The sequence below is a fragment of the Neoarius graeffei genome, chromosome 7 (genome assembly GCF_027579695.1).
Source record: "Neoarius graeffei isolate fNeoGra1 chromosome 7, fNeoGra1.pri, whole genome shotgun sequence".
Taxonomy (NCBI): domain Eukaryota; kingdom Metazoa; phylum Chordata; class Actinopteri; order Siluriformes; family Ariidae; genus Neoarius; species Neoarius graeffei.
In genome coordinates, this window is record NC_083575.1 from 73,320,433 (window position 1) to 73,346,737 (window position 26,305).

Sequence of the window (26,305 nt, forward strand, 5' to 3'; positions counted from 1 at the left end):
CTAATACATGCGCACTTTATTTTTCTGTGCTCCTCGATATCACTACTCCTCCAGCGCTCAGTTTTCTCCTGCTGAATAAAGTGATCACTGAGTCAAGAGCTCTTGCTGTCAAAGTAAGTCCATCTTGTTGATTAGACCTTATTAGACCAATCACATCAGACTGATCAGACTTTTAATTTCAAGTCACATGTTACAAGTGTAGTCTGTAGTGTATGTACTAGTGTGGGAGAGAATTTTCTAATAGTAGGGTCTGTGCAGTGATTTCAGTCATTTTATAATAAACTACTAATGTAATGGTTTTATCAAGAGACATCATGTTCTTCAGCAATAAAGGGTGGTGGTGGTGGTGGTTATGGGGGTGTTACTAGACCCAGGACAACTGGGGACAGTGTTGCCAGATTGTTAAAAAATGGCACTTAATGCATAGGTTGCAGTAATGCACTGCTGTATGGAACACTGTTTAACAATCTACATCATTTGTATCTGGTTAATTATAATGCAATTTATTATGCTTGGTTTGGTAAAAGAAGGAAACACATCTCTATGTTAGACTCTACTTCTGCAGAACTACAATTTGGACGTAAAGCCAAAACCTGTCACCTCACAGCAAGCAGGTTCTAGGTTCAAACCTGCTAGCGGATTGGGGCCTTTCTGTTGTGGAGTTTGAATGTTCTCCCCGTGCCTGTGTGGGTTTCCTCTACGTGCTCCAGTTTCCACCCAAAGACATGCGGATTAAGTCAACCTAATATAGATTAGGTAGATAGAATTACTTTATTGAGCCCAAGCTGGGCAATTGTTTTGTTGCAGCAGCAAGTTATTAGACATGCAAAAAGAAAAACATACACTGTACAACATAAAATAGAATTTTAAAAAATCCTAAGAACAAACCGACTATACAATATACAGATAAAAATTTAACGATAAAAAAGATATCTATTGTTAGGACAAGAATTGTGATAAATGATAAAAACTGCAAAAGTGGCAGTATTGAATGGAAGATAGATAGATAGATAGATAGATAGATAGATAGATAGATAGATAGATAGATAGATAGATAGATAGATAGATAAAAACAAACTCTAATGGTACAAGTGACTAATGACAGCAAACAAATACACTCTGGCAGTGCAAAAGTTAGCATTCAGCTCAAAAGTTAATATTCAACTGTAAATTTCCCATACAGGGCGGCACGGTGGTGTAGTGGTTAGCGCTGTCGCCTCACAGCAAGAAGGTCCTGGGTTCGAGCCCCGGGGCCGGCGAGGGCCTTTCTGTGTGGAGTTTGCATGTTCTCCCCGTGTCCGCGTGGGTTTCCTCTGGGTGCTCCGGTTTCCCCCACAGTCCAAAGACATGCAGGTTAGGTTAACTGGTGACTCTAAATTGACCGTAGGTGTGAATGTGAGTGTGAATGGTTGTCTGTGTCTATGTGTCAGCCCTGTGATGACCTGGCGACTTGTCCAGGGTGTAACCCGCCTTTCGCCCGTAGTCAGCTGGGATAGGCTCCAGCTTGCCTGTGACCCTGTAGAAGGATAAAGCGGCTAGAGATAATGAGATGAGAATGAAATTTCCCATACAGTGGTGCTTGAAAGTTTATGAACCCTTTAGAATTTTCTATATTTCTACATAAATATGACATAAAACATCATCAGATTTTCACACAAGTCCTAAAAGTAAAGAGAACCCAGTTAAACAAATGAGACAAAAATATTGTAATTGGTCATTTATTTATTGAGGAAAATGATCCAATATTACATATCTGTGAGTGGCAAAAGTATGTGAACCTCTATGATCAGCAGTTAATTTGAAGGTGAAATTAGAGTCAGGTGTTTTCAATCAATGGGATGACAATCAGGTGTGAGTGGGCACCCTGTTTTATTTAAAGAACAGGGATCTATCAAAGTCTGATCTTCACAACACATGTTTGTGGAAGTGTATCATGGCACAAAAAAAGGAGATTTCTGAGGACCTCAGAAAAAGCATTGTTGATGCCCATCAGGCTGGAAAAGGTTACAAAATCATCTCTAAAGAGTTTGGAGTCCACCAATCCATAGTCAGACAGATTGTGTACAAATAGAGGAAATTCAAGACCATTGTTACCCTCCCCAGGAGTGGTCGACCAACAAAGATCACTCCAAAAGCAAGGCGTGCAATAGTCGGCGAGGTCACAAAGGACCCCAGGGTAACTTCTAAGCAACTGAAGGCCTCTCTCACATTGGCTAATGTGAATGTTCATGAGTCCACCATCAGGAGAACACTGAACAACAATGGTGTGCATGGCAGGGTTGCAAGGAGAAAGCCACTGCTCTCCAAAAAGAACATTGCTGCTTGTCTGCAGTTTGCTAAGATCACGTGGACAAGCCAGAAGGCTATTGGAAAAATGTTTTGTGGACGGATGAGACCAAAATAGAACTTTTTGGTTTAAATGAGAAGCGTTATGTTTGGAGAAAGGAAAACACTGCATTCCAGCATAAGAACCTTATCCCATCTGTGAAACATGGTGGTGGTAGTATCATGGTTTGGGCCTGTTTTGCTGCATCTGGGCCAGGACGGCTTGCCATCATTGATGGAACAATGAATTCTGAATTATACCAGCAAATTCTAAAGGAAAATGTCAGGGCATTTGTCCATGAACTGAATCTCAAAATAAGTTGGGTCATGCAGCAAGACAACGACCCTAACCACACAAGTCATTCTACCAAAGAATGGTTAGAAAAGAATAAAGTTAATGTTTTGGAATGGAGCGAGCAGTTCATGTGAGGAAACCCACCAACATCCCAGAGTTGAAGCTGTTCTGTATGGAGGAATGGGCTAAAATTCCTCCAAGCCGTTGTGCAGGACTGATCAACAGTTACCGGAAACGTTTAGTTGCAGTTATTCCTGCACAAGGGGGTCACACCAGATACTGAAAGCAAAGGTTCACATATTTTTGCCACTCACAGATATGTAATATTGGATCATTTTCCTCAATAAATAAATGACCAAGTATAATATTTTTGTCCCATTTGTTAACTGGGTTCTCTTTGTCTACTTTTAGGACTTGTGTGAAAATCTGATGTTGTTTTAGGTCATATTTATACAGAAATATAGAAAATTCTAAAGGGTTCACAAACTTTCAAGCACCACTGTAACAATATTGCATGCTATCAAACTAAATGAATGAAACCTGCTAGAAGGGAATAGAATACATGTTTTTATTCCATCGAAAAAGTGTCCTGTATGTATAATAATAGTGAATAATCTCATCTCATTATCTGTAGCCGCTTTATCCTTCTACAGGGTCGCAGGCAAGCTGGAGCCTATCCCAGCTGATTACGGGCGAAAGGAAGGGTACACCCTGGACAAGTCGCCAGATCATCGCAGGGCCGACACATAGACACAGACAACCATTCACACTCACGGTCAATTTAGAGTCACCAGTTAACCTAACCTGCATGTCTTTGGACTGTGGGGGAAACCGGAGCACCCAGAGGAAACCCACGCGGACACGGGGAGAACATGCAAACTCCACACAGAAAGGCCCTCGCCGGCCACGGGGCTCGAACCCAGACCTTCTTGCTGTGAGGCGACAGCGCTAACCACTACACCACCGTGCCGCCCCATAGTGAATAATGCACATAATAAAACACTTCTGGCAGCACAGGCCTTGACAGTTACTATTGTATCCTCCTCCACCTATTGTCACATTATTATAAACAGATGTGAGAAGAGAAGTGCTTCTTATGATATTAAATCTAAGTGAAATCATTTATCACCTTATTCTTCAACAATACTGTCCATTATTTAAAACTGACACAAAGCAGTTTTATAATTTTTGGAGAAATAATCTTATCAAATTGAAATTAAATTTATTTTGACATTTTTTTCATTTGCATCATTTCTTTCAACTTGTAACATGATACATGGCAAGAGTTATACAAACACAAAATGGTAATTGATGTTGTAATTTTATGACTAACTCTTCATATTCACTCAGTTTGTACAGCCATGCATGTGTTATGTGTTGTCCTTACTGCTGCTTTCAGTAAGATACAATCTTTTTATTTACATCCTTGGTATAATTTTATTTACTCAAAATAACACTTGAGTGTGAAATAACACTAGGTTATTTTTTTAATGTATTCAGAATGAATCCTGACTACTCTATTTTAAGACAATGTGTTATTTGATGTGTAAACTGAAAGAGTCAAACTTGAAGAAAGCTTGGAAGGAAATGAATATTAGGACATAATTTACAAAGCAAACTGAAGGCGGCTCACAGCAGTCCTAATATATTTAGTGTGTATTCACTGCTATTTCATCTGTATGGCATGTAGAATAGAATGCTTTTATTGTCACTGCACAACAAAATTTAGTTCATCATAGGAGACCAAAACCACTGTGTACATGCACACTGCCACTCTTGGGCACTTCTGCTCACAGCCATCCCATGTTAACTTAACTGCATGTCTTTAGACTGTGGGGGAAACCAGAGCACCCAGAGGAAACCCATACAGACACAGGGAGAACATGCAAACTCCACACAGAAAGGCCCCCCATCAGCTACTGGGCTCAAACCCAGAACCTTCTTGCTGTGAGGCAACAGTGCTAACCACTTACACCACCGTGCCACCACACATGTACATGAGCTTTTAACAATCTGGTATTTAAGCAAACTTTCGATAGTTTCCATCAACTCCTCATTGCATTGTTTTTCTCTGTTTGTATCGTTACCCTTATTTTAATTTTTTTCCTCTCATGTATTCATTCTTGATCTTATATTTTGTTGGTTGAAGTGCACATGCACACATTCATGATAATTGTTTTTCTTTCTTTTTTCCTATTTTTAAAAAATGTGTTAAATATTCACAAGTTTATTGTTTTTCTTTCTCTTCCATCTTTCCGTCTCTTTATTTCTATCCCTCTCTTACGTGTGGCTTTAAAAGTCCATCAATTTTTAACTTTATACATTGCTAACAAATTTCTTATTGTCCTCTGAAGAGGGTTAATGATGACAGGTTAAAAATAATGAAAAAGATCATTTACGTCACCTTTCTGCATAGTTATGTGTATATATTTAAAATATCTACTTGTCATCTTTCTATACTAATGAACACAAGCATTCACACTCACTGAGAAAAAAACCCCTCACCATCTCATGCTGTCAAAATAGCCAGATAAGTGGCAGGAATGCATTTATAGATTTTGTGTGTTTATGATAATGCATATATGTTATAAGACACCATGAGAGAAGCACTGCTTACTGTACTTCAAAACTACTGGAGGTGGTGGTGAAAAATGTTCTTCATTTTTTGAATGTTGGACAATCTGGCAACACTAACTCAGGCTTCCACCCCTTCTTTTGGTGTTGATGCACTGGAGTTCAATGTACACCAATTTCAGTGTCCATTTTGATTTTGTCATCCATGAGCCAGAAACACACAACACTTGAGAACATGGTTATGCACTTTTTCTTGTCTGATAATATGAAGCTATATACAGTGCATCTCAAAAAATTTGAATACCATGAAAAAGTTCCTTTTTTTTCATAATTTAATTCAAAAAGGTAAACTTTCATATATTCTATATTCATTACATGTAAAGTGAAATATTTAAAGCCTTTTTTGTTTTAATTTTGATGATTATGGCTTATAGCTCATGAAAATCAGAAATCTAGTATCTCAAATTATTAGAATATTCCCTAAGATCAATCAAAAAAAGGATTTACAATACAGAAATGTCCAACTTCTGAAAAGTATATTCATTTATACACTCAATACTTGGTTGGGACTCCTTTACCATGAATTACTGTATCAATGCGGTGTGGCATGGAGGTGATCAGTCTGTGGCACTGCTGAGGTGTTACTGAAGCCCAGGTTGCTTTGATAGTGGCCTTCAGCATATCTGTATTTTTGGGTCGAGTGTTTATCATCTTCCTCTTGACAATACCCCATAGATTCTCTATGGGGTTCAGTGGACCAACACCAGCAGATGACATGGCACCCCAAATCATCACAGACTGTGGAAACTTCACACTGGGCTTCAAACACCTTGGATTCTGTGGCTCTCCAGTCTTCCTCCAGACTCTAGAACCGTGATTTCCAAAGTAAATGCAAAATGTACTTTCATCTGAAAAGAGGACTTTGGACCACTGAGCAACAGTCCATTTCTTTCTCTCCTTAGCCCAGATAAGACACTTCTGACATTGTCTTTGGCTCAGGAGTAGCTTGATATTAGGAATGCGAAAGTTGTATCCCCTTTCTTGAAGATGTCTGTTCGTGATGGGTCTTGATACACTGACACCAGCCTCAGTCCACTCCTTGTGAAGCTCTCCCAAGCTCTTGAATCAACTTTTCTTGACAATCCTCTCAAGACTGCGGTTATCCCTGTTGCTTGTGCACCTTTTCCAGCCACCCTTTTCAGCAATGACCTTTTGTGGCTTACCCTCCTTGTGGAGGGCATCAGTGATCATCTTCTGGACAACAGTCAAGTCAGCAGTCTTCCCCATGATTGTGGTTGTGTGTACTGAACTAGCTCGAGAGATACACTGTGTTCATACTGTTTTACTCAAACTCGAAATGAAATATTCTAAAATTTTGAGATGGTTTTTTTTATGTTTTTGTACTGTATGCCATACTGATTAAAATTAAAATAGAAAAATGCTTGAAACATTTTAGTTTATGTGTAATGAGTCTATAATATATAACATTTTCACTTTCTTAAATAACTGATGGAAAATATTGAACTTTTTCACAATATTCTAATTTTTTGAGATGCACTAGTATGTTTTGAAGAGTATTGGGCCTGTGTCTCTCTCCAAACATGCTTTCAGTTTGCATTCCACAACGCTGAAACCAGAACATGTGGTTTTCATCAAAGCTCTCTCTCTCTCTCTCTCTCTCTCTCTCTCTCTCTCTCTCTCTCTCTCAGTGTATCTTTTTCTCTTTGGATTGGTTCCAGTATCCACTCACTTCCTGTGCAGAAATCTCCTGTGAAAGAATAAATACACTTCAGTTGCTTCATAAAACAGTAGTTAATATTCTTGCCATTCTTCCTGAAGTTCATTGCAGAACTTGTACTTGTAGGCCAAAAGGCTTAAGTTGGAGAATTTTTAAGAAGCTGCATCATTATAAATGTCAGTTGTGGTCCCTGGAGTATGCATTTCACCACTAAAAAATAATTTGTTCCATTATCCCCTCCCTTCACAAACCATTCATGCACAAATCCATTTTAATAGTTACATTCATTTTGACTGACAAAGAAGACAGTGTACTGTATTATGTAAGAGAGCCTGTCATTATTGCGAAATAAACCTCAACAGGAAGATGCAGGACCCTGATGCAAAGCAGAGGGTTCTTGAATCACACTGAAGGAGTTTATTTTGCCATTTCCGGCTTACTGTGCATTATCTCGCTTATTACTAAAAAAAACTCAAAAATTTGACACAAAATATTGATACAAAAATTATTTTATTAATTTAAAAACTAGCCTATTTTATTGCTTCTGCTAAAAAAAGTCTGTTAGATTCTACCGTTGGAACTTCATCCATTGCAACGTAAACTCTGTAGCCTTGTTAAAATTAGCTTGCTTCATTCACTTTACACTGAACATTAGAATTAATATTAGAAAAATCTTCCATGGTGTTTTCTAATGCAGCTTTTTTTTTGCCATAGGGTGTCGTGAATGAGCTGACATTGTTAATTTGATTATTAAAGCAACAAAATTTACAGGACTTGTTTCTGTATATTGATATGATTGGATGTGGTCCTCCAGAATCTATGATCAGAACTGTTTCCATAGCAACGGTCTGTTATTCATAGCCACTATCTTCTATTAACCAATCATAATCGAGTATTCAACAAATCTGTGCAATAAATAATAAGGAATAACACACAACAGATGGTGCAGTTATAAGTAAATAATGCATTCTGGGGTAGGTGATGCGATACAGTACAAAACAGAGTACCATTATCACCTAAGTGCATTATTTTTGTATAACTACACAGTCTGGAGTATTATTCCTCTTAAATCACAGCAGTTTACCAGCGATTACAATGTTTAATTTATTAATGAATGGCCTGTGGCACATTATAATGGTTTATAGGAATGACTTATTAACTGAGCGCGAGGTCTTTATGGGAAAATATCAGACCGAGGTCTTGACAGTAAGGTCCGTACAAAAAGACAGAGGTCTGATATTTTCCTGTAAAAACTGAGCAAGCGAGGTTAATACAGAGTTTATTATCTTTTTTATTTCTAAGATTAAAATAGATGGTCATTGTAATGAGGCGTGACACTGCTTTCAGTCGCGTCATATTTATAACGTAGTTGAGTCACGCATGCAGAATAAACAGCTAGCGGTTTCAAAACTGAATTTTTGTTAGCGGTTTCTGAATGCTCTTCGTTGCTCATTTCTTGAATAACTCGGTGACTCTTGTTTGTCTTGTGTGTTTTGGCTGTTTTTGATTCCATTTTGATTTCCAATTCATCTTTTTTTGTCATTTTATTTTATTTTATTTTATTTATTTATTTTTTGCAACAGTGAAAGCCGGCGCCTTGGAAAGAAAATCTGTAATCGCCCACAGGCATTATGAGAAAATACTGCCTGTCAAGGAACCAATCAGAGTGCACGATTTTACCGGACGTAGTTTGTGCCATACAATAATTAGATTTAATGTTGTGGAACATTCGAGAGATAAGTTAGTTTCTGTTATCACTTATATTATAGTTACAATAAACAGTCATTCACTCACCTAACTCTCTAGCATAAAATCTCTGTCCTGAAGACATTCCTGTGCTTGGAAACATTGCAAAGCTCAGTAACTTAAATAAATTTCTCAATACAAAAAAATCAACGATTGTACATTTTACCCTGTTAACACTTTAAAAATAATCTGTTTATTATTCATCTTAGATCATGTGGACCATCTGCCATGCAACTGCCTGTGTATGAACTGTAATTATAGAAATAATAATATTAGAGCAAGCACATGAATATAAACCAGTAAGTCATGTTCCAGCCAGAACTACTGTATGCTGTTATAAAACCCCAAATCAGGAAATGTTAGGACGGTATGGAAAATGCAAATTTAAAAAAAAAGAAAGCAGTGATTTTTAAGTTTACTTTGACTTGTATTTCATTGCACACAGAATGAACCCAAAATATTTTGTGTTTTGTCTGATCAACTTCATTTCATTTGTTAATATACATCCATTCCTGCATTTCAGGCCTATAACATGTTCCAAAAAAAGTTGGGACAAGAGAAATTTAGGGCTAGTAATGAGGCAAAAAATAATTAAATAATGATGTGATTTGAAACAGGTGATGTCAACAGGTCATTGTAATCATGATTTGGTACAAAATCAGTATCTAGGAAAGGTCTAGCCTTTGAGGAGCAAAGATGGGATGAGGATCACCAGTTTGTTAACAAATGCATGAGAAAATTATTGAAATGTTTAAAAAACAATGTTCCTAAAAGACAGTAGGAAGGAATTTGGATATTTCACCCTCAATAGTGTGTAATATCATTAAATGATTCAAGAAATCTGGACGAATTTTGATGGGTAAAGGGCAAGGGCTCAAGCCCAAGCTGAACAGCTCTGATCTCCAATCCCTCAGATGGCACTGCATCAAGAACCGCCATTCATCTATAGCTGATATAACCACATAAGCTCGGGATTACTTTGGCAAACCTTTGTCAAACACTACAATACGGAGTTACATCCATAAATGCCAGTTAAAACTTTACTGTGCAAAAAAGGAAGTCTTATGTTAACTGTGTCCAGAAGCGCTGTTGATTTCTCTAGGCTCAGAGGCATCTGGGATCCATCACACAGTGGAAACATGTATTGTGGTCAGACGAATCAGTATTCCAGGTTGTTGTTTTTTTTTTGTAAGAAATGGACACCATGTGTTCCGGACAAAAGACGAAAAGGACCATCCAAACTGTTACCAGGAACAAGTCCAAAAGTCAGTGTATGTCATGGTATGGGGTTGTGTCAGTGCCCTTAGCAAAGGTAACTTACACTTCTGTGATGGCAGCATTAATGCAGAAAAGTACATTGAGATTTTGGAGCAACATACGCTGCCTTCAAGACGACATCTTTTCCAGGGATATTTCAACAAGACAATGCAAAACCACATTCTGCACACATTACAAAGGTATGGCTGTGGAAGAAGAGGGTGCCTGTCCCCTCTATCCCTAATAGAGAATGTGTGGTGAATTTTGAAACAAAAATATGACAATGATAACCCTGTAGTGTTGCATACATTAAGACCTGTTTGCAGGAAGAATGGGACAAAATAAATAACACCTGAAACGCTTCATCACTTGGTGTCTTCAGTCCCTAAACACATTTTAAGTGTTGTGAGAAGGAATGGCAACATTATAAAGTGGTAAATGATTTACCATCCCAACTTTTTTATTTAAAATGTGTTGCAAGAATCAGAACTGAGATAAATGTTTGTTTTGGAAAAAAACCAACAATAAAATTTATGAGTTAAGACATCTAATAATGTTTCCATATGATCGTCATAGTAATAAAATTAACACGAAACAACTTTTTAAAGACATATCAGCATTTCTTATGCCATCTTCAGTTTAATGAAGAATGACTAGTCGTGTAACACATGACAGTCAGCCAATTACAACACCAAGTAACCAATTAAGATAAATCATTGGGTGAGGAAAGTATTAAGGTGTTGAACTTGTTTATTCAATTCAGGATTAATCTGTCTAATATAAAAATTCTCTTTAAGTTTGAACTCAACACACACGCACAGAGAGAGAGAGAGAGAGAGAGAGATTGATGATACTGCTCAAGTTGGATTTTTTTTTCTGGCCCATCTTTTTTAATTTATAAAGAGAAACACAGTCCAGAAGGTGGTGCTAGTGAACAAGTGTATTATCCAGCCATGTAAATCTCTGTTTAAAACAAACAAACAAACAAACAAATAATTTTTTACATAATTTGCTGGTAGGTATACAGTGTATTATTGAATAAATTATTGTAGAGGCACAATAATTGTCACAACATCTACTGACTGGAGTTCATTTTCACCAAATTCTATCATGTTGCCTAATTTGTAACATTTATTTTTGCCCAATTTACATTTGTTATTGCCCTATTGAATTTGCCGACAGAACCAATAAAATATTTTGTACAAGCACATAAAGATAAAGAGTTGGACTGCATTCTGCATTATTTCAATGTTCTAGTGTACTTCTATTCTAATGTAAATATTCATGTTCATATTCCTTTTCTTTTAAGATGGCAGAGTCACAGATTGTACCCCCGTGCAAATTGCATCGTCCATTCAGGTTTTACGATCCTGAGGTTGTAGCGGTGAGTGATTTGCGTTCATAGCCAGAAAAAAACATCAGGATGAGATGCAGATCTTGAAGCTTCACATCTCATTGCACAAGAAACTTTCAAAACAATTTTTTTTACCCTTGCCCCTTTAGAGGCTTTGTACCATAGGATCTGTTGGTTAAGCTTTTATTTTTTATTCCAATCTGCAAAAAAGGAGACATCCCACAAAATCTGTTGTGGGTTTTTAAATTATTAATTAATTAATTAATTAATTAATTAATTAATTAATTAATTAATTAATTATTGCTTATTGCTGTTTGTACTAGTGAACAGTGACTTTAAAGTACTAATCACATTTCCAGAAAAGTTGTGATATTTTCCAAAATGCAATAAAAACAAAAATCTGTGATTTGTTAATTCATGTGAACCTTTATTTAACTGACAAAAGTACAAAGAAAAGATTTTCAGTAGTTTCACTGACCAACTTAATTGTATTTTGTAAATATAAATGAAGTTAGAATTTGATGCCTGTAACACACTCAAAAAAAAGTTGCACTGTTAAAAATTTACTGTAAAATTTACAGTAAATTACTGGCAGCAGAGTAGCCAGTGTTTTACTGTAAAATTTACAGCAACAAAAAACCCTACTGTAAATTGTGGAACAGTATGTTACTGTAATTTTTACACTACTGCAAGATGTTACTGTAAATTTTACAGTAAATTTTTAACAGTGTAGGCACAGACAACCATTCACACCTATGGTCAATTTAGAGTCACCAGTTAACCTAACCTACATGTCTTTGGGGGAAGCTGGAGCACCTGGAGGAAACCCATGTGGACATGGGGAGAACATGCAAACTCCACACAGAAAGGCCCTCGCCAGCCACGGGGCTCGAACCCAGACCTTCTTGCTGTGAGGTGACAGCACTAATCACTACACCACCATGCTGCCCTGAGGCTAATGTTTAGGCCTAAAAACCAACGTTAGATTGTGTCCATATACTTGTAGAATTGATACAGATATTGCCGACTTATGCACACATTGAAAAATACCAGTCATAAAAACAAATAATCAGTATGAGTTCAACATCCAGTAAAGCTTATTATATTTAGAGGCAACTTGCAAAAGAGCTTGCTTCCTGCTCCCTTACCAGATTCACGGCAGTGGGTGAGTGGGTTGCATCAGCATCCGTCCACTCGCTTTGTGCTTAGCGCCAAAAAATTCCCAGAAACCTTTGCGCGTTACGGTAGCAGTACACTGTACTGTATAAACGTAGCCATCTACAGTTATTTACTGTATAAGCATCACACAGTATCTTACTGTAAAATAATACAATGCTATACTGTAAGTTTTACAGCAATTGTTTACAGTGTGGGACAGAGGCAAAATAAGACTGAAAAGTTTATAGGATATTCAAGTAACACCATTTTGCAAGATTCCACAATAAGCAGGTTAACCAGTTGGGTATACAGTAAAAGGAGCAGCACCAAAGACTCAGTCTTTGCAGGCAAGGATGGGTCATGACTCACTCATTTGTGCCAAAATTTGTGAGAGAATTGTTAGAAAATTCAAAAAGACATCTCAGTGCGTAAAGGGTAAGGTATTACTGTTACTGTAACTACTGTTGAATGTGCGTGACCTTCGAGCTCTCAGCCAGCACTGTCTGAGAAACTGTCATGCTAATGTGACAAATACAGCCGCGTTGGCTTGGGAGTACTTCGGAAAACTGTTGTCACTTTACACAGTCTGGCGCTGCATCCAGAAATGCAACATGAAACTGTATTATGCAAGGAGGAAGCCATTCATCAATTCTATGTAGAAACGCCACCTATTTTTCTGGGCCCAAACTCATCTTGGATGGACTGAAAAACAGTGGAAACATGTGCTGTGGTCAGATGAGTCCACATTTCAGCTTGTTTTTGGGACATCGTGTTCTCAGTGCCAAAGGTGAACATGACAATCCACTTTGTTATCAGAGAAAGGTGCAAAGACAGCATCTGTGATGGTATGGGGGGGTACCAGTGCCCACGGCATGTGTGTGAAGGTACCATTGATATACTGGGGCATATACTGGGATTTTAGAGAGACATATTCATCAAGGCAACATATATTCCCGGGAAATCCATGCTTATTTGAGCAGGACAATGCCAGGCCTCATTCTGCACGGTGGATGCAGCAGTGTGGCTTCGTAGACACAGAGCATGTGTGCTTGACTGGCCTGCTGCCAGTCCAGATCTGTCTCCTGTTGAGAATGTATGGTGCATCATGAAGAGGAGAATCAGACAATGGCGACTACGGACTATTGAGCAGCTGAAGTCTTGTATCAAGCAAGAATGGACAAAAATTCCAATTGCAAAACTACAACAATTAGTATCCTCAGTTCCCATACGATTAAAAAGTGTTATTAAAGGAAAGGTGATGTAATACAATGGTAATAATGCCTCTGTCACACTTTTTTGAGCGTGTTACAGGCATCAAATTCTACTTTCGTTTATATTTACAAAATACAATTAAGTTGCTCAGTAAAACTATTGAAAATCTTTTCTTTTGTACTTTTGTCAGTTAAATAAAGGTTCATGTGAATTAATAAATCACAGATTTTTGTTTTTATTGCATTATTACTTATTGCAAATATCCCAACTTTTCTGGAAATGTGGTTAGTAAACCAAATTGATACCAATGCCCCAAGGATGATGGTGTTACTTTCCTGCATTTATGAGATGTAAACTTGTTGCTACTCCTGATTATCATTTCATTAATATTTAACTGTGTCAAATCACTCCATTGAAATATGGTACTTTGTCTCTTATAGGTTATGACAATATTACTTGGACTGTTCCAGGTGTTTCTGGGACTTCCGACTTACTACATGAGCATCAACATAAAACTACTATATGTGTGCCCACTTTTCGTCGGAGTAGTTGTATGTTTTTTTTTTTTGTTTGTTTTTTTGTTTTTTTTAAGATACTGGTCATTGACACTATTTGTAAAATAGTTCCATATTTAATGCCTGCAAATTAATCACTCAAAGAAATTAATTTCTTGTTTGTTAATCATAAATCGTATTTTAAAATTGTTAATCTACCTTAAACATTAAACAAACATAACAGAGCACAAGTCAATTAAATGTATAAACTTTCTATAATGACTCTGTAATGTCATCTCTGTGCAGTATGTGACCGGAGGATCATTTGCAATGGCATGTGAAAGATTTCCTAGCAGGAAGCTGGCAAGTTGTGGTTTTTTATTATTATTTTTTTTCACCTGAAGTGTTATGTTTAAAATCAAAATTAGTTGATTGTGAGTGTGTGTGTGTGTGTGTGTATGTGTGTGCGCGCGCATATTTAGGCACTGCCTAAAAGCGGAGCTCCAGATGAGTGTAAAATGTGTTAGTAAATAATCCCACGTTATTTTTTTTTAAATGCAAATTAAAAATAAGTGTGGAATAAAAGCCCATCTATCTTATGTAAATGAAGATACAAATTTCATTGTCTGGTGGTCAAGTGTTTATAAGATATGTTGCCTTGCACTTGTGATCGGATGCCCTGTGGTGGCACACGTTCATTGTTCATATGGACGTTCTACGGTTCCAAAATCCATTAATAATAAGGTTGATGCATTATCATATACTCTTAAAGGAAAACAAAACCCCAAAATAAATGCATTTTGCCGATCATGGCAAGCGCCCTGATGTGCCCCACCGTATGTTTAAATTAAAAATAAAATTTTCTAACAAGAATTTATCCATTTTAAAAGTTATGATATTCTTAAAAATAGGCTTACCTGGATGCAGTCATTTACACTGAAACTGGATATCTGCTTGTGACGTAAACGATTCACTAGTACACCATTTCCCTGAGTAACACAGAGCCATGACATAAAGGCTTCTAATTCTAAAAATCTAATCAGAAATTTTCTGTAATCATGTTGTTTTTGCTGTCAACAAAATACGTGAATCAACACACTTCACTTTTATGAAGTTTAAATCTTACTCAGCTAGATACCGTATACGCAGTACTGACACAGATACTAGTAAACAATGCTGTTGTCATAGCAAAGTGATTCCTGACATCTCAAAAGATCACTTTTCTCAGTGAATAAAACCAAACAAAAGCATGTCACATAAAAATATGATTGGAGTTATGTTTTTTTTTTACAGCCAAACACTTGACATTCTGGCATCTTTAGGGTTGTTTCCAACAATTTAGAAGTGATGTATCCACTAGGTCTTAGCTTCAGTGAGTCATGTAAGTGACATCACAATCTTGGATTCTTTCGCGTAATTTGTACTCGGAGCATGATATGTGAACCTTGGAGAGAGTAAGATGGCAGCATCCAGGGACATTTTATTTTCTTTTAAAATAAAATCTGCCTTGTATGGATACTATCTGTTAGTATAAAGGAGTTTATTTTTTGGGTTTTGTTTGATTTTAAGTATGTAGCTTCACTCCTAGCGCTTTGCACGTGGGGAGCTCCACTATTATAGTTAGAAGCTATTAAGCAATGCCTTAAGCAGCTAGCCTCAGGCAACTTCTACCAAAATTTCTGACTTTAAATCAAGGTGTAGCTAACTGCAAATTAAAAGTAGAAAACTAACAATATTAAAAAGTACAAACGGCAAATAACTCGTCTTTTTGATGCTACACTGATTGTAATTGTTTGTGTGTTTTTTTCTCTTTTTTTCTAGGTGAAAAACTGTCTGTATTCCAGTGTCTTTGGGCTGTTGGTGGGTTTGAGTGCTGTTGTCGTTTATAGCTACGCAGTCAATGACATAAAGTCTGTTGAAGGCTGCAAATCAGAAGGGCTTTCAAAATTGAATTGTCCAGAAGATTCCATCATTGTGAGTTTCAGTGGCTATAATCCTCCAGTAACTGCTATTTCAATTAGCCCTTAATTAATTTACTACATTAAGTGTATAATATTGGAATGTTTCTAAAATCTGCAAAAGCTTTGACCTGTTTTTGTTTCCTTACAGAATTATTTCAATGCAATCTCAGCACTGCTTTTGATTTATGACATGGGAGGGCTCACTCTTCAAGGCTTCCTTTTATTTTCAGCGATGAAAGGTTTGAAAACAAACTGAAAATAATAATAGTAATAATAATAATAACAATAAAACCCACAAGCCTATAATACACCAATATAATAACATATGTATACTTGTATAACTGAGAAACTGTAAAATGTGATGTATAACTCAGAAATTGTACTTTTTGTTTATATAAAGTGTATACTTTTTAATTTCATTTTTTAAAAATAAATACTAAGTTTTGAAAAGTAAGCATGGTGCTGTGTGTGCGCAAAAACATTCTGCATCTGCATTCTGTGTTAACCCTTTCTGTCAGTACACTGTCGTTTCATTCTGACAACAACATGGAAATCAACATCTCATCTCATCTCATTATCTCTAGCCACTTTATCCTGTTCTACAGGGTCGCAGGCAAGCTGGAGCCTATCCCAGCTGACTACGGGTGAAAGGCGGGGTACACCCTGGACAAGTCGCCAGGTCATCACAGGGCTGACACATAGACACAAACAACCATTCACACTCACATTCACACCTACGGTCAATTTAGAGTCACCAGTTTACCTAACCTGCGTGTCTTTGGACTGTGGGGGAAACCGGAGCACCCGGAGGAAACCCACGCGGACATGGGAAGAACATGCAAACTCCGCACAGAAAGGCTCTCGCCGGCCACATGGCTCAAACCCGGACCTTCTTGCTGTGAGGCGACAGCGCTAACCACTACACCACCGTGCTGCCCGGAAATCAACATATCAGACATTTTCAATCAGTATAAACAAAGGAATTATTTTATCACTACAAGTCTGTTATAATATTAGTTAGGACACTGTTAAATTTCTGTGTGTGAGGTATTGTGACTCTGTAGCTCTTTTTGCACAGATATTCTGCAATGTTACTGAAAAGAAGATTCCTCATTATTCCGGCTTCGGTTGTTTATAGTGAACCAAATAAAGCTGGCATGAAGCCTCGCCAGCTTGTGTTTTTATACAGCATGCTGGCGTTCTGCAACCAGAGGTGTGACGTATAACACAACAGAGCATCGGTGTCTAGGGTGACGTATAACTCGCTATGCATCGGAAATACGAATACCATGAGCATACTGGCATTTCTTTCAAAACCAAATGAGTGTTGAGGTGCTTTTGTTAGCTGTGCACATTTATACCACTCTTCCAATGACAGCAAAGTTGCTGTGGGATCAAAAATATGTTGGAGAAGAAAGTAAAGAAAAGTAGGAAGTGATTTGAGGCAGAAAAGCACAGGGACCATAGATGGCATAGACGGAGGTGTTCGAATTCTCTCTGGTCTTGGAAAGAAGAATGTCAAAAATGAATGTCAAGGTCAAAAACATCACACCCCTTTTCCACCATTCCAACTGTCCCTTTTACACAAACACCAATTCCGCATCTGTTATCATTTGTTCTGGCTCAGAGGTGGAACAGCACAGACCCCCCGGTTCTGTATTTAAATGTTTTATACAGACATAATGTGGAATAAAGGTGTAAGATTCCTGGCTTGAAGAGGAGTGTAAAAGGGGCTTGTATTTGTGAGCAGGGTGATGGGAAAGGGAAGGGGTGTGAGCCTCCTGCTGGTCAACCAATTCACACCTCTCCACAAAAACATTAGTTCAGAGATAAAAGACAGCATAACTGAAGCTTTTTTTGATAGTAAAACACCGTATACTGCCACAATAAAATCATACAATTTAAACCTAGTAGGCTAAGTAAAATAAGAAATACTTATGAAAAACTGTGCATTCTTAAAGTCTTGAGTGTTTACTTTCATTTAAGGCATTAACCACTACTGTAGAGCGTGACATCAAATAACTAAATAATCCATCCATCCATCCATTATCTATAGCCGCTTATCCTGTCCTACAGGGTTGCAGGCAAGCTGGAGCCTATTCGAGCTGACTATGGGCGAGAGGCGGGGTACACCCTGGACAAGTCATCGCAGGGCTAACACGAGACACACAACCATTCACACTCACACCTACGGTCAATTTAGAGCCACCAATTAACCTATCCTGCATGTCTTTGGACTGTGAGGGAAACCGGAGCACCCAGAGGAAATCCATGCAGACACGGGGAGAACATGCAAACTCCACACAGAAAGGCCCTTGCTGGCCGCTGGGCTCAAACCCAGAACCTTCTTTCTGTGAGTCGACAGTGCTAACACCACCGTGCCATCCATAACTAAGTAATAATAATAATAATAATAATAATAATAATAATAATAATAATGTTGAATATGGGCACCCCAAAACAGACAGAAATTTAATTTTTTGGTCTCTGTTAAAAAGAGTTAAGCAGAGACGACATATGAAAGTTACCTGCCAATTTTTAGACATACTTCACATATATTTGTATGTCATTACTTCCACCATTACGCATATTTGTATGCCATAATTATATAATTAGGGAAGCCATGGCCAATGGTTAAAGAAGCAGCTTTGGGGCCAAAAGGTCGCTAGTTCAATTCCCTGGACCAGCAGGAATGGCTGAAGTACTCTTGAGCAAGGCACTGAACCCGCAACTGCTCCCAAGACTGCTCTGGGTATGTTGTACATTGCTCTGGATAAGAACATCTGTAAATGCCATTAATGTAATTTAATATAGGCTTTATGAGTGCCGACTGCCTTACCACACTTCATTCTCTTCATAGCTCTCCTTACTTCCTCCTTGCTAATCTGCTGTACTTCCTGATTCACTATCTCCACCTTGGCCAACCTCTCTCATTTTCTTCTTTCATGAGCTTCTCAAAGTACTCCGTCCATCTTCTCAACATACACTCTTCACTTGTCAGCACACTTCCATTTGCATCCTTTATCAGCCTAACCTGCTGCACATCCTTCCCAGCTTGATCTTGTTGTCTTGCTAATTGGCACAGGCCCTTTTCTCCATCCTTAATGTCCAACCTTTCTATGAAGAAGATTTTATACTGAAGAAGAAAAAAAACCCTAATAATAATAATAATAAACCGGGAGAGGTGGCACAGTGGTGTAGTGGTTAGCACTGTCGCCTCACAGCGAGAAGGTCCTGGGTTCGAGCCCAGCGGCCGATGGGGCCCTTTCTGTGTGGAGTTTGCATGTTCTCCCCATGTCTGCGTGGGCTTCCTCTGGGTGTTCCGGTTTCCCCTAACATGCAGGTTAGGCTAATCGGTGGCTCTAAAGTGAGTGTGAATGGTTGTTTGTCTCTATGTGTCAGCCCTGTGATGACCTGGTGATTTGTACAGGGTTTACCCTGCCTCTCACCCATAGTCAGCTGGGATAGACTCCAGCTTGCCTGTGACCCTGTATAGGATAAGCGGCTACAGATAATACACAGCAAATTCCTCAGTGTTGAATTAAAACTTTCAGAGTTAATTTGTGTCCAATTGGACCTATATAAACACAGTAGGGTGTTAAATCAACACTCTGGGTGTTAATTCAACACTGGGGATTTTGCTGTGTAGATGGATGGATAAACCGGGAGACTGACAAATGTAGATTGTGTGGTAAGCAAGTTGAATCTATCACCAATGTGATAAGCTCATGCACAATGCTTGCACAGAAAGATTATAAGTGCTGACATGATAAAGTATGCCAACATTTACATTGGTGTCTGAGCAAAAAATATGGATTTGAGAAATGGTATTAACATGTCCCAGAGAAAGCCATCAAAAACGAGGAGGTTAAAAATGCTGTGGGACTTTACCATCCAGACTGATAGGGTGCTAGAGCACACAAGACCAGACATTACTCTAGTAAAGAAAAGAGAAAACAAATGCTTCATCTTCGATGTGACTGTACCTGCTGACCATTACATTGAACAGAAAGAAGTTGAGAAGATCAACAGTTACTCCCAACTGAGACTAGAGACAGCAAGACTGTGGAATAAAGAGACAACTATAGTTCTGGTGGTAACTAGAGCCTTAGGGTCCATACCAAAGAAGGTAGATTACTACCTGGAAGAGATAGAAATAACACCAGACATCATCACCTTACTAAAAGGTTGCTCTTCTAGGATCAGCTAACGTCATCAGAAAGGTGCTGTCTGCCTAAGCTTGTGAAGACTTGATGGACACGCATAAGAACGACTTACAGTTTAGGAAGACCTTAACTATGGAAAAACAAGCTTTCAGTAATAATAATAAGAAGAAGTATTTTTATAACAGGTTTTCTTAGTTAAACAATAAAGAACTATTTCAACAAATTTTCCTTTTAAAGGTCTTTATCTTGAGAGCATCTTTACACGGAAATTAATATTTTATTTTAAATAAGCCTTTATTTATCACACATACAGACTTAAGCACAGTGAAATGTCTCCTCTGCATTTAACCCACCTGAAGCAGTGAACACACACAAGTGAGCAATGAGCACACTCACATACCCAGAGCAGTGGGCAGCTATGCTACAGCACCCAGGGAGCAGTTGGGGTTCAGTGCCTTGCTCAATGGCATTTCAGCCCAAGGGAAAACCAAAGCACACCAGAAAAAACCCACGCAGACACAGGGAGAACATGCAAACTCCACACGGAAAGGCCCCCATCGCCCACTGGGCTCAACCCAGAACCTTCTTGCTGTGAGGTGACAGTGCTAACCACTACACCACCATGTCTAACATCATTCAAAGAGTAGATTTTTAAAACAAGAAAATCAATCCATCCATCATCTGGGCAGCACAGTGGTGTAGTAGTTAGTATGGTCGCCTCACAGCAAGAAGGTTCTGGGTTCGATTCCAGCGGCCGGCGAGGGCCTTTCTGTGTGGAGTTTGCATGTTCTCCCCATGTCTGTGTGGGTGTGCTGGGGTTTCCCCCACAATCCAAAGACATGCAGTTAGGTTGACGTGGGGCGGCCTTGGGCTGAGGTGCCCTTGAGCAAGGTATCCGACCCCTAACTGCTCCCCGGGCACTCTGGTGTGGCTGCCCACTGCTCTGGGTGTGTGTGCGTATGTTCACTGCTTCAGATGGGTTAAATGCAGAGGATGAGTTTCACTGTGCTTGAAGTGTGCATGTGACAACAACATGCCCAGGACTGTCTGCAGTTTGCGTACCAGGCAGGTGTTGGTGTGGAAGACGCCATCCTCTACCTGCTACACCGAGCCCACTTGCATCTGGATAAGGGAAATGGCACAGTGAGGATCCTCTTCTTGGACTTCTCGAGTGCCTTCAACACCATCCAGCCCCTTTTGCTTCAGGACAAACTGAACAGGATGCGAGTGGACCCCTGCCTGGCCACCTGGATCTCCAGCTACCTCACTGACAGGCCGCAGTATGTCAGGCTGAAGGACATCACATCTGACACTGTGATTAGCAGCACCGGAGCACCCCAGGGCACGGTGCTGGCCCCTCTTCTCTTCACCCTGTACACCGTGGACTTCTGCTACAACTCGGAGCTGTGTCACATTCAGAAGTTTGCCAATGACACAGCCATCATTGGGTGTACCAGTGACGACAGAGAGGAGGAGTATAGGAGCCTGGTGAGGGACTTTGCTGTGTGGTGCAACAGGAACCATCTGCAGCTCAACACCTAGAAGACCAAGGAGCTGGTCATTGACTTTGGGAGGTCCAGACCAAGGTCACAACCAATTCTGATCGAGGGAGTCGAGGTGGAGGCTGTGGATTCCTACAAGTACCTCGGGCTGTGGCTGGACAGCAAGCTGGACTGGACTTGCAACACCAATCACTTATACAGGAAGGGACAGAGCAGGCTATACTTCCTTAGGAGGCTGCGGTCCTTTAACATCTGCAGGAAACTCTTGTGGATGTTCTATCAGTCTGTGGTCTCCAGTGTCCTGTTTTACACCGTGGTGTGCTGGGGGGGGGGGGGGGGGTAGCACATCCAAGAAGGACACATCCAGGCTGGACAAACTGATCAGGCAGGCCAGCTCTGTGGTCAGCATGAAGCTGGACTCTATGGTGATGGTGGCAGAGAAGAGGTCTATGGACAAACTATTGATCATCATGGACAATGCCAGTCACCCTCTGCACACCATCATCAGCAACCAGAGGAGCCTGTTCAGTGACAGAATGCTCCTTCCCAAGTGCAGGACGAACAGACTCAAAAACTCCTTTGTCCCTCACACCATCAGACTGTACAACTCCTCTCTGGGGGGGGGTAACAGGAGGACAGAGGACGAGAAGGAGCAGTAGCCTAGCCTAACAATAAGCAATACTGGATAATGTGCAATATAATGTGCAGTATAAAATGCAATATCTCTCCTGCTGCCCCCCTTTTCCCTTTTTCCCCCTCCTCTTTCTCCCCCTTCCTCTCTTCCCCATATCTTATTCTCTTTATATTTGTATATGTAAATACTTAATGTATTTTAATTTAGGCGGCACGGTGGTGTAGTGGTTAGCGCTGTCGCCTCACAGCAAGAAGGTCCGGGTTCGAGCCCCGTGGCCGGCGAGGGCCTTTCTGTGCGGAGTTTGCATGTTCTCCCCGTGTCCGCGTGGGTTTCCTCCGGGTGCTCCGGTTTCCCCCACAGTCCAAAGACATGCAGGTTAGGTTAACTGGTGACTCTAAATTGACCGTAGGTGTGAGTGTGAGTGTGAATGGTTGTCTGTGTCTATGTGTCAGCCCTGTGATGACCTGGCGACTTATCCAGGGTGTACCCCGCCTTTCGCCCATAGTCAGCTGGGATAGGCTCCAGCTTGCCTGCGACCTTGTAGAAGGATAAAGCGGCTAGAGATAATGAGATGAGATGAGATTTTAATTTATCTATAAGTTTTTCTCAATTTCTTTTTTCTATTTATCTGTAATGATGCTGCTGGAATCTTAATTTCCCTGAGGGAACCCTCCCAAAGGGTAAAGTTTTATCTAATCTAATCTAATCTAATCTAATCTAATCTAATCTAATCTAATCTAATCTAATCTAAAGGTTTCTTCTTCTTCATCTGTAGCCGCTTATCCTGTTCTACAGGGTCGCAGGCAAGCTGGATTCTATCCCAGCTGACTATGGGTGAGAGCCGGGGTACACCCTGGACAAGTCGCCAGGTTATGACACAGAGACAAACAACCATTCACACTCACGGTCCATTTAGAGCCACCAATTAACCTAACCTGCATGTCTTTGGACTGCAGGGAAAACCAGAGCACCCAGAGAAAACCCATGCAGACATGGGGAGAACATGCAAACTCCAAACTCCCCCATCGGCCACTGGGCTTGAACCCAGAACCTTCTTGCTGTGAGGTGACAGTGCTAACCACTACACCACCGTGTCTAACATCATCCAAAGAGTACTTTTTTGGCTTTATAAAATAAGAAAATTGACACGCTTAATTAGACAAGGCCTCATCTCATCATCTCTAGCCACTTTATCCTGTTCTACAGGGTCGCAGGCAAGCTGGAGCCTATCCCAGCTGACTACGGGCGAAAGGCAGGGTACACCCTGGACAAGTTGCCAGGTCATCACAGGGCTGACACATAGACACAGACAACAATTCACACTCACATTCACACCTACGGTCAATTTAGAGTCACCAGTTAACCTAACCTGCATGTCTTTGGACTGTGGGGGAAACCGGAGCACCCGGAGGAAACCCACGCGGACAACATGCAAACTCCACACAGAAAGGCCCTCGCCGGCCACGGGGCTCGAACCCGGACCTTCTTACATACCCCTTTTCCACCAAATCAGTTCCAGGGCTGGTTCGAGGCCAGTGCTGGCTGGTGCTGGTTCACAACTCGTTCAACTTGTGAGCCAGCTGAGAACCAGTTTGCTTTTCCATAGCTCGGGGTGCTAAGGGAAGCCACGTCATTACGTCACTGTATACATCAGTTACGTCACTGCGTTTGCATAAACCTTGGCGTGAACATCGAAGCAACAACAACACGGAGAAGAAGAAGCAGCAACAACAACAATAATGGATGACTGCTGCTTTACTGCATCCATGATATCTCGTCGCTTATTTAAAAATGGCGACCTTTCGCGGTCTTACTATTGTTGGTCTTAACAACTCCGCCCCCCCCCGCTGACGTAAGCGGTTCTTTTCTTCTGGCCCAGCAAAGAGCTGGTGCTACCCTGGAACGGGTTTTTCTGGCCCGAGAGCCAGTTCTTTGTCAGTGAAAACAGAAAACCCGGTTCCAAACTAAGCACTGGCCCCAAACCAGCCCCATACATGTCAAGTTATACAGTTTCCCCATATTTTGTACGGGAATTTTTTTTTTTTGGCTAATACGGCGTACACTGATTTTCATACGGGAAAATTATGTTTTGTATCAGAGATTTTTTTTCCGTTACTCCGAGAAAATTTCCTTAGCATCCACCATTTATTTTTTCAAACACGCATGCCCAATGAAACGGAACTATTTTCGATTTATGTGGTTTTACAGTTGCACGTGGTTTTCTCGGTCATTTAAGTACATCGACTCGGACAGCCCAGACTTCTGTGACGGCTGCAGAAGTTAAGTTCTGCCAATTTATTGTGCAACACAACATCCCCCTGACTGTGGCAGACCATTTTTCGCAAATCGCGAAAAAAAATGTTTCCTGATTCAAAGACTGCACAGGTAAGCATTTAAAAAAAAAAAAAAGTTTTTACTCTTTGCATGTAGGAAAGCTTCCTCCATTATGATGATAATTTAGGGAGGCAATACTGGGAGTCACTGTTTATACAACGGCAACTGTAGTTACCCGGCGATTTCTGTTTTTGCTTCCCTAAACATTTTAATTGCTGATATATGTAGACACAGATGACCAACACTTGTTACTACCATCAGTCGTCAGTAAACTGGAAAAGTATTGAATGAAGAGTAACGGTGGTAACGACCGTTGGTAACCTGCCTCTAAAATGTGTAGTAGGGGATGGAAGCAATTTAACAACATCTACGTGTTTGCCGTGCTCTGATTTTCTTTTATTGACCAGGAAAATAATAGATGTATATTGGGGAAAGGTCTTCGATGTAAAAACTGCTTTGGGTGTTGCCAGGTTTCCAATGCTGAAACAACTTTTTACTGCTTTGCTGTGCCTCCCACATAGCAATGCAGATAGTGAGAGGGCTTTTTCATTGGTTAAGAAAATTCATACTGAGTACAGAAAAAATATGGCTGTAGACACATTAACTGCATATCTGCAAATTAAAATGAACTGTGATGAGGAGCTACAACTGCTACCCAAGCAGTGATATTATAGCTATTGCCAAATCTGCAACATTTGTACAACAAAGAACACTCCAAAAAGGAATAAGATTTAAATTCTTGTTATAAATTACTGGGAAGATTTTCATTTTAACTTCATAATTTATTAATATTTTCACTTATCCTTGTTTACATAATATACTTGATGTGGTTCAGTCATCTTTAGTTGGCTCTAACACTGCTTGTGGTGTCAACACTTTTTTTCTCAAATGGAACTTTTTATTAACTTTCATTTACTGTTTGACATGATTATATATAATTTATTACATGTAACCTACTATTTTAATTAACATACTTACTTAGTACTGCTGTTATATTTCAAGTAATTTTCTTTGGTGGAATATAATAATGTAGGTGATGTCAACATTTGTCAAATAGAACTTTGTGTAATTTTTATGAACTATTGAATATTAATAAATTTTATTTGCAAAATTTACATCAATAATTCTGGTATTACTGATACAATGTATATTAAATAAATTTTATAGTTCAGTCATTCTCTCATCTCATCATCTCTAGCCGCTTTATCCTTCTACAGGGTCGCAGGCAAGCTGGAGCCTATCCCAGCTGACTATGGGCGAAAGGCGGGGTACACCCTGGACAAGTCTCCAGGTCATCGCAGGGCTGACACATAGACACAGACAACCATTCACACTCACATTCACACCTACGGTCAATTTAGAGTCACCAGTTAACCTAACCTGCATGTCTTTGGACTGTGGGGGAAACCGGAGCACCCGGAGGAAACCCACGCGGACACGGGGAGAACATGCAAACTCCACACAGAAAGGCCCTCGCCGGCCCCGGGGCTCGAACCCAGGACCTTCTTGCTGTGAGGCGACAGCGCTAACCACTACACCACCGTGCCGCCCCTTC

General features: G+C 39.8%; 1 protein-coding gene across 1 annotated transcript; it reads left to right on the forward strand.

Annotated features, from left to right (window-relative positions):
- Nucleotides 1–30: 30 nt before the first annotated feature.
- si:dkey-9i23.16 (uncharacterized protein LOC571915 homolog) lies at nt 31–16,568 on the forward strand. The gene is made up of 6 exons (XM_060924857.1): nt 31–113; nt 11,245–11,319; nt 14,100–14,210; nt 14,460–14,516; nt 15,975–16,127; nt 16,263–16,568. The coding sequence occupies exons 2-6, from the start codon at nt 11,245–11,247 to the stop codon at nt 16,368–16,370; spliced, it is 504 nt and encodes a 167-aa protein (XP_060780840.1). The 5' UTR covers nt 31–113; the 3' UTR covers nt 16,371–16,568.
- Nucleotides 16,569–26,305: the final 9,737 nt, after the last annotated feature.